Raw genomic sequence first — 8,612 nt, 5'->3', positions numbered from 1 at the left:
ATTCACATTTTAGATTTAGTAAAACTGATGGGTGTCCCTACGCTTCATTAACATCTGGAAGTGAGCAGTCACGTCTTTGGTATTTCCCCGGGGCACCGACATTTGTTCTGCGCGAGTGCACAGGTTTAACCCTCGCCTCGCCACATCTCCCACGGGATTTAGGGTTCAGTAGGGTGCATTTGCACTGGGGGGGATCACTAGATACCGTGAAAGGAACAATTCCGGGGAGGCGGGGCGATCTGAGCGGAACGCCAGCGGAGTTTCGCGATTTACCGTGAACGAACCCATGGACGCCGGCCACCGCCGTGCTCCCTGCCGCAGCCGGTCCCATCGTGCCGGGAATTTGCTGCTGCGTGTTTCCGCGCCTGCGGCCCATGCCTGCGCGACAGGGAAGCCAGGCCGCCTGGATTGAATGGAACACTCGAGTGCTAGAGAAAAGGGTCTAGTTTAATGAACAACAGTCACAATAAACATTGACAGAGCGACGCCAGCCTGCAGCTGCAGACCAGCCTACACGGGACTGCCGGGAGCCTTCAGACAACACAATCACGGCACCGGCTCCTTCGTTCGAACGGCAATCACAACCGTTCAGTCCGTGAACAGGAGGCAATAATTCCCAGAACATTGAATCATAAAAATACAGAAGAAATTCTCAACTAAAGACATAGTTCTCAAACAACCCAGTCCATATCCTCTAACACAGGCTTCCGGTGGTTTGCAGAGCCTTTGTTTTGCGGCGGCGGGCCTTCACTTGGAGCTGGTGTACTTGGTCACCGCCTTGGTGCCCTCCGACACGGCGTGCTTGGCCAGCTCCCCGGGCAGCAGCAGGCGCACGGCGGTCTGGATCTCCCGGGAGCTGATGGTGGACCGCTTGTTGTAGTGGGCCAGGCGGGAAGCCTCGCCCGCGATCCGCTCGAAGATGTCGTTGACGAACGAGTTCATGATGCTCATGGCCTTGGAGGAGATGCCGGTGTCGGGGTGGACCTGCTTCATCACCTTGTAGATGTAGATGGAGTAACTCTCCTTCCTCAGCTTCCTCCGCTTCTTGCCGCCCTTCACCGGCGTTTTGTTCATGGCCTTCTTAGCGCCCTTCTTGGGAGCCGTCTTCTTCTCCTCCGGCATCTTCGGCGGCGGTTCGCAGCGCAACAATGAGGCGAGGCGGCCGCCGGGCCCGCTTTATATACACCGCCCGCATGGTCATATGCTAATGAAGGATTGCGAGAACTCGCTTTATGATTGGGCGGTCTGGAGGCGCGTCATGCTCTACCCGGTGTCGCTCTCCGATTGGTGGCGGCGAGTACAAAGCTGTGCCGGGGTCCCGGCGCCCAGCCGCGTCCCGCCGTGCACCAAATCATTAACTAATTTCAATCAAGTTATATTTGCATGGACGTATAAGATTGATTTGCGACAGAAATAGCGAGTTTTGTCATCTTTGTTTAAATTTGCCATACACCTCTCTTCCGCTTCCCCGAACCTTCGTCAATTCCTTAAAGACAGGCGAGTCAGTTATTGAGTCGGAACACTTAAAACCTTCAGAATTATTACTCAATCCATGCCACGGATCACATTGAGAATTTGACACTCATACTTTTCAAAATGTTAAAGCAAAAAACAAATGGCAGTGCAGCCAGCCCCGTGAAAAAAGGGAGGTAGCAAATGTTTTGAGAGAAAGAGAGTGTGTGTGTGTGAGAAAGAGAAAGAAAGAAAGAGAAACAAAACATAAGCAAAGGAACACAGCAATTTTTAAAACAATCTGAAAACAAAGGATTTTAGTTGTAAGAAGATATTGGCCAAGTTACAATACTGATGGGGGATTCCAATATGCAGGTCGGTTGGTAAAATCAGGTTGCTGCTGAACTCCAGGAGGGGGAATTTCTAGAGTGCCTATGAGATAGCTTTTTAGAGCAGATCGTGGTTGAGCGCACTAGAGGATCAGCTATTCTGGATTGGGTGTTGTGCAATGAATCAGAATTGATTAGATAAAGATAAAGATAAAGATAAAAGCATCGTTAGTCTTGCGAGACCATGGATCTGCGCCTGGAAAGTCTACACTCTCCAGGGCACTGGCCTCGGCAAGGTTGTATGGAAGACCAGCAGTTGCTCATGCTGCAAGTCTCCCCTCTCCATGACACCAATGTTGTCCAAGGGAAGGGCATTAGGACCCATACAGCTTGGCACCAGAGTCGTCGCAGAGCAATGTGTGGTTAAGAGACTTGCTCAAGGACACAACACGTTCCCTCCGCTGGGGCTCGAACTCACGGCCTTCAGGTCGCTAGTCCAATGCCTTAACCACTTGGCCACGTGCCCACAATTGATTAGAGACCTTAAGGTAAAAGAACTCTTAGGGGCAAGTGATCATTGAGGAGAAACTAAAGTTAGATGTATCAGTATTACAGTAGAGTAAAGGGAATTACAACGGGACAAGAGAGGAGTTAGCCAGAATTAATTGGAAAAGAACACTGGCAGGGGTGACGGCAGAGCAGCAATGGCTGGAATTTCTAGAAGCAATTCAGAAGGCACAGAATATCTACATCCCAAAGAGGAAGGGAAGTATTTGAAAGGAAATGTGACCCAACTGTGGCGAACAAGAGAAGTCAAAGCCAAAGAGAGGGCATATAATAGAGCAAAAATTAGAGGAAGTTAGAGTATTGGGAAGCTTTTAAGAACCAACAGGAGGCAACTAAAAAGTCATTAAGAAGGTAAAGGTGGAATACGAAAGTAAGCTGGCCAATAATATTAAAGAGGATACCAAAAGTTTCTTCAGATATATAAAGTGTGAAAAAGAGGAGAGAGTGGATATTGACCACTGGAAAACGATCCTGGAGAGGTAGTAATGGGGAACAATGAAATGGCAGATGAACTGAATAAGTATTTTGCAGCAGTCTTCACGGTGGAAGACATTAGCAGTTTGATTGAAGTTCCAGGTGTCAGGGGTCATGAAGTGTGAGAAGTTGCTATTACTAGAGAGAAGGTTGCTGGGAAACTGAAAGGTCTGAAGGTGGATAAGTCACCTTGACCAGATAGTCTACACCCCAGCATTCTAAAAGAGGTGGCTGAAGCGATTGTGGAGGCATTAATAATAATCTTTCCAGAAGATTGGAAAATTACAAATGTCACTTCACTCATCAAGAAGGGAGAGAGGTAGAAGAAAAGAAACTATAAACCAGTTTGTCTGACCTCAGTGGCTGGGAAATTGTTGGAGTCACTTATTCAGGATGAGGTCTTAGGCTAATTGAAGGCACATGATAAAATAGGCTAATTGAAGGCACATGATAAAATAGGCCATAGTCAGCATTGTTTCCTCAAGGGAATATCTTAACTGACAAACCTGTTGGAATTCTTTAAAGAAATAACAAGCAAGATAGACGACGGAGAACCAGAAGGCCTTGGATTTTCAGAAGGCCTTTGAAAAGGTGCCACACATGAAGCTGCTTAACAAGCTCTGAGCCCAAGGTATTACAGGAAAGGATCTAGTATGGATAAAGCACTGGCTGATTGGCCACTAAGTGCGAATAAAGGGAGCCTTTTCTGGCTGGTTGCGGTGACATGGTGTTCCACAAGGGCCTGTGTTGGGACTGTTTCTCTTTACATTGTATGTAAATGATTTAGATGATAGAATTGAAGGCTTTGTTGCAAAGTTTGCAGACAATATGAACATAGGTGGAGGGACAGATAGTAGAGAGACAGATTAGAATAATGGGCAAAGAAGTGGCAGATGGAATACAGTGATGGGAAGTGTATGGTCATGCACTTTGGTAGAAGAAATGAAAGGGTTGTCTATTCTCTAAATGGAGAGAAAGTACAAAAAACTGAGGTGCAAAGGGACTTGGGAGTCTTCGTGCAGGATTTCCTAAAGGGTAATCTGTCAGTTGAGTCTGTGGTGAGGAAGACAAATGCAATGTTAGCATTCATTTCAAGAGGACTAGAATATAAAAGCAAGGATGCAATGTTGAGATTTTATAAAGTACTAGTGAGACCTCACTTGGAGTATTGTGAGCAGTTTTGGGCCCCTTATCTTAGAAAGGATGTGCTGAAACTGGAGAGGGTTCAAAGGGCATTCACGAAAACGATTCCAGGATTGAATGGCTGAGCATTTGATGGCCTTTGGCCTGTTTTTGCTGGAATACAGAATAATGAGGGGGTGACCTCATTGAAACCGATCGAACGGTGAAAGGCCTTGATGTGGAGAGGATGTTTCCAATGGTGGCAGAGTCTAAGACCAGAGGACACACTCAGAATAGAGGGGTGTCCTTTGTGGGCAGAAGGTAGGAGATTGGGGCTGAGAGGGAAAATGGATCAGCCACGATGAAATGGCACAGCAGACTTGATGGGCCAAATGGCCTAATTCTGCTCTTGTGTCTTATGGTCTAATCTGTAACAGCGTTTTTATTAAAATGTACAAGTTGAAATGGGGTCAGAGAGCAGTGGGATGATACAGATATTATCCCTGAACAATAATCCGATATGAAGAATAAACACACAGCTAGGGAATATATTAAGGTGGCTAACATAAATAAAATTGGATAATTTACCAGAAAAAAATTAAAATGCAACTCAGGCACTTTAAAAGCAGCGGTCTCACTTTTCAGTCTTTGATGGCTACAAAATGAGGCGGGGCAGATCTGATGATAAAGGACGAGCTGAGGTGTAAGGACATAGAGCCGCTGTGCTATCCCGATGCACCATGGCTTTAATATTGCAACTGCTCTGCGTGAGACCACAGGATTCTGTACACAGCTAAACACATCACAGAAAGCAACCTCTGTGGACTCTGTCTACACTTCTCCCTGCCTCCATAAAGCGGTCAGCGTAAACAAAGATCCCACACACCCCAGATATTCTCTCCCCTGCTCCTCCCAACGATAATTGGGCAGCAGATACAAAGACCTGAAAGCACATACCACCTGGTTGAAGAACAACTTTCATTCCATCATCATGGGATAAATCGATATTTACTAAGAAGGATATGGAGGATAGGGAGGTCAGTGCCGAGAGTATTAATATGCCAGGGCATTTAAAGTGTAGGAGGTTGCATTGGGTCTCCTAAAAAGCATTAAGGTGGATAAGTCCCCAAGACTTGATAGGAAATATGTCAAAGTGAAGAGATTGCTGGGGCCTTGACCAATATCTGTGTGTTCTCTCTAACCACAGGTGGGGTCCTAGAGGACTGGTGAGAAGTTAACGTTGTTTCATTTTCAAGAAGGGAACTAGGGATAATCCTGGAAACTATTGACCAGTGGGAAAGTTACTGGAGAGAATTCTTAGGGTTAGGATTTATGAGTATCTGGGAAACCTAATTAGCATGGCTTTGTGTGGAGCAAGTTGTGTCTTACTAACTTGACTGAGTCTTTTTTTGAGGAGAAGGGATTGATGAAGGTAGAGCCATGGATGTTGACCACGTGGATTTTAGTAAGGCACTTGACAAGGTCCCTCATGGGAGGCTCATCCAGAAGATTAATATACAGATGATCCAATGAGAGGAGGGGCTGTACTGGACCTGGGCAGGTGACTAACCTTTCAGTGGGTGAGCAGTTAGGAAACAGTGACCACAACTCCTTAACTTTCAGGATAGTTATAGATAAGGATAGGTACGGTCCTTGCAAAACACTCCTAAATTAGGGTAGGGCAAATTACAAGGGCGTTAGGCAGGAACTAAGAAGAATTAATTGGAAATACTTTTTTTTCTGGCAAGTCCAGATCAGACACGTGGAAGATGTTTAAAGATCAATTGCACAGAGCCCAGTAATAGTATTTTCCTGTTAGAAGGGAGGATAGGGATAGAAAGATAAGAGAAACCTTAGATGTCCAGAGAGGTGATAAGTTTAGTCAAGAAGAAAAGGGAAAAGTATGTAAAGCTTCAGAAGTTAGGATCGAATGAAGCACATGAGGAGGATAAGGAAAGTAGAAAGAAACTCAAGAAGGGAATTAGGAATGTCAGGAGGGACCATGCAAAGTCCTTGGCAAGAAGGATTAAGGTGAATCATAAGGCATTGTATACATACATCAAGAGCAAGTGAATAACTAGGGAGAGGGTTGGACCCCTCAAGGATAAAGGGAAGAACATTTGCCTGGATGTGAGAATGTGAGTGAGGTACTTAATGAGTAGTTTGCTTCAGTATTTACCAAGGAAAAGGATATGGAGGACCAGGAGATCAGTGCTGAGTGTGTAAATACGTTGGGGCATTTAGAGGTCGAGGAGGAGGAAGTATTGGGTTCCTAAGGAGTATTAAGGTGGATAAGTCCCCGGAGCCTGTGGAGATTTACCCCCAGGTTATTGAGGGGGGTGAGAGACAAGATAGCTGTGGCATTGACCAGTATCTTTGTGTCCTCTCTAGGCACAGGCAAGGCCTGAAAGAGTGGTGAGTGGCTAATATTTAAGAAGGGAATAAGGGAAAATCCTCAAAACTATAGATCAGTGAGTCTCACATCAGTTGTAGGGAAATTGCTGCAGAAAGTTCTTAGGAATGGGATATATGAACATTTGGAAACCCATGATGTCATTAGGGAGAGACAGCATAGCTTTGCGTGGGGCAAGTCATACCTTACCAACTTGATTGAGTATTTTGATAAGATGATGAGAGAGATTGATAAGGGTAGGGCAGTGGATGTTTTCTATACGGATTTTAGGAAGGTGTTTGACAAAGTCCCTCATTGGAGGCTAATTAGGATGCTTTGGGTCCATGGTGAATTGACTGTTTGGATTCAGAACTGGTTTGCAGATATAAGACAGAAGGTAGTGGTCAAAGAGACTTATTTGAGCTGGAGGTCTGTGATTAGTGGTGCTCCGCAGGGATCTGTGCTGGGACCTCTGCTGTCCGTGATGTATAAATGACCTGAATGAAAACGTAGATGGGTGGGTTAGTAAGTTTGTGAATGACACCAAGATTGGTGGAGTTGTGGATAGTGTAGAAGACTGGCAAAGTGTACAGTGCAAGGTAGATCAGTTGCAGACATGGGCACAGAGATGGCAGATGGAGTTTAACCCAGATAAATGTGAGGTGTTGCACCTTGGTAGGACAAGTGCACATTTTAAAAAAAAATTAAAATATACTTTTTAGCTGGCACAGCACAACATTGTGAATAGAAAGGTTTGTTCCTCTGCTGTGCTGTTTTGAGTTTAATTAAGATGCATGGGTTCCATGGTGAATTGGCCACTTGCATTCAGAACAGGCTTGCCCATAGAAGACAGAGGCTGGTGTTCAAAGGGACTTATTCTAGCTGGAGGTCTGTGATTAGTGGTGTTTGTGATGTATATACAGTTAATGACCTGGATGAAGTTGTAATTGGGTGGGGGTTAGTAAGTTTGCAGATGATGCAAAGATGGGTGGTGTTGTGGACTGGCAAAGAATACAGCGGACTATTGATCAGTTGTAGATCTGGGCAAAGGAATGGTGGATGAAGTTTAGTCCAGCCAAATGTGAAGTGTTGCACCTTTGCAGGTCAAATGCAAAGAGGCAATGCACTGTTAAGGGTAGGATCCTTAACAGTGTTGATGAGCGGGGGATCAAGTTCATAGCTCCCTGAAACACAGGTTGATGGGGTGGTTAAGAAGGCTTATGGCATGCTCACCTTTATTAGTTGCATCAAATGTAAGGAAGTCACGTTGCATCTTTATAAAACTCTAGTTTGGCCACATCTGGAGTATTGCATACAGTTCTGGTCACCTCATGAGAGCAGGATGTCAAGGCTTTGGAGAGGGTTCAGAAGAGGTTTACCAGGACGCTGCCTGGATTAGAGGCATGTTCTCTCACGAGAGGTTGGACAGACTTGGGTTGTTTTTTCTGGAGTAGCAGAGGCTGACGGGAGATCTGATAGAGGTTTATAAGATTCTGAGAGGCAGAGACAGAGTAGACAGACGGGATCTTTTTCTTTGGGCTGGAATGTCTAGTAGCAGAGGCCATTCATTTAAAGTGAGAGGGGATCATTTTAAAAGAGCTGCTTTTTTTAAACAGAATTTCGTGGGTCCCTGGAATGTGCTGCCTGGGGTGGGGGTAGAGGCAGATACATTAAGGACTTTTAAGCGATGTTTAGATAGGCACGTGAATGTGAGGAAAATAGATGGATATGAACATTGTGTAGGCAGAAGAGATAAGTTTAGTTACCTATTTGATTACTAATCTAATTGGCTTGGCACAACATGGTGGCCAAAGGGGGCTGTTCTTGTGCAGAACTGTTCTATATTCCATAAATCAGCCATGATCTGATGACAGAGCAGATTTGGTGGGCAGAATACCCTAATGCTGCTCCTATATCTGATGGTCTTACAATATTTTAAGACTATTCAACATTGCCCTGGTACCATGAGATGAACTCTTGACCTCACTCTCAGACTTTGTCTATATTGCTTTACATCTTATTGCCTGCCTGTCTGGGACTTCCTCTGTAAATAGTACTCTCTTCTGTACTTTGTTATTGTTTTTCAAGAGCTGCTGAGACACTGCTTAAGAAGGAAGTGCATAGCAGGTATAGACAGCAAGGAACAAATGGGGTACTTAAGAGCTATCTTGCATTTCTAATACTCAGGGAGGAAATCAGAAGGGTTAAAAGCAAGCATGAGGTTGCTCTAGCAGACAAGTGAAGGAGTATCTCAAGGGATTCTACAGATGTATTAA

At 45.0% G+C, this 8,612-nt stretch overlaps 1 protein-coding gene across 1 annotated transcript; it reads right to left on the bottom strand.

Moving 5' to 3' along the window:
• Positions 1–429: 429 nt before the first annotated feature.
• Positions 430–1,160, bottom strand: LOC140202323 (histone H2B 1/2-like). Its single transcript, XM_072267230.1, has one exon. The coding sequence runs from the start codon at positions 1,120–1,122 to the stop codon at positions 748–750; it is 375 nt and encodes a 124-aa protein (XP_072123331.1). The 5' UTR covers positions 1,123–1,160; the 3' UTR covers positions 430–747.
• Positions 1,161–8,612: the final 7,452 nt, after the last annotated feature.

This window comes from Mobula birostris, chromosome 8 (genome assembly GCF_030028105.1).
Source record: "Mobula birostris isolate sMobBir1 chromosome 8, sMobBir1.hap1, whole genome shotgun sequence".
NCBI lineage: Eukaryota > Metazoa > Chordata > Chondrichthyes > Myliobatiformes > Myliobatidae > Mobula > Mobula birostris.
The sequence above is the reverse complement of the archived record's forward strand: the minus strand, read 5'-3'. Positions and strand labels throughout refer to the sequence as shown.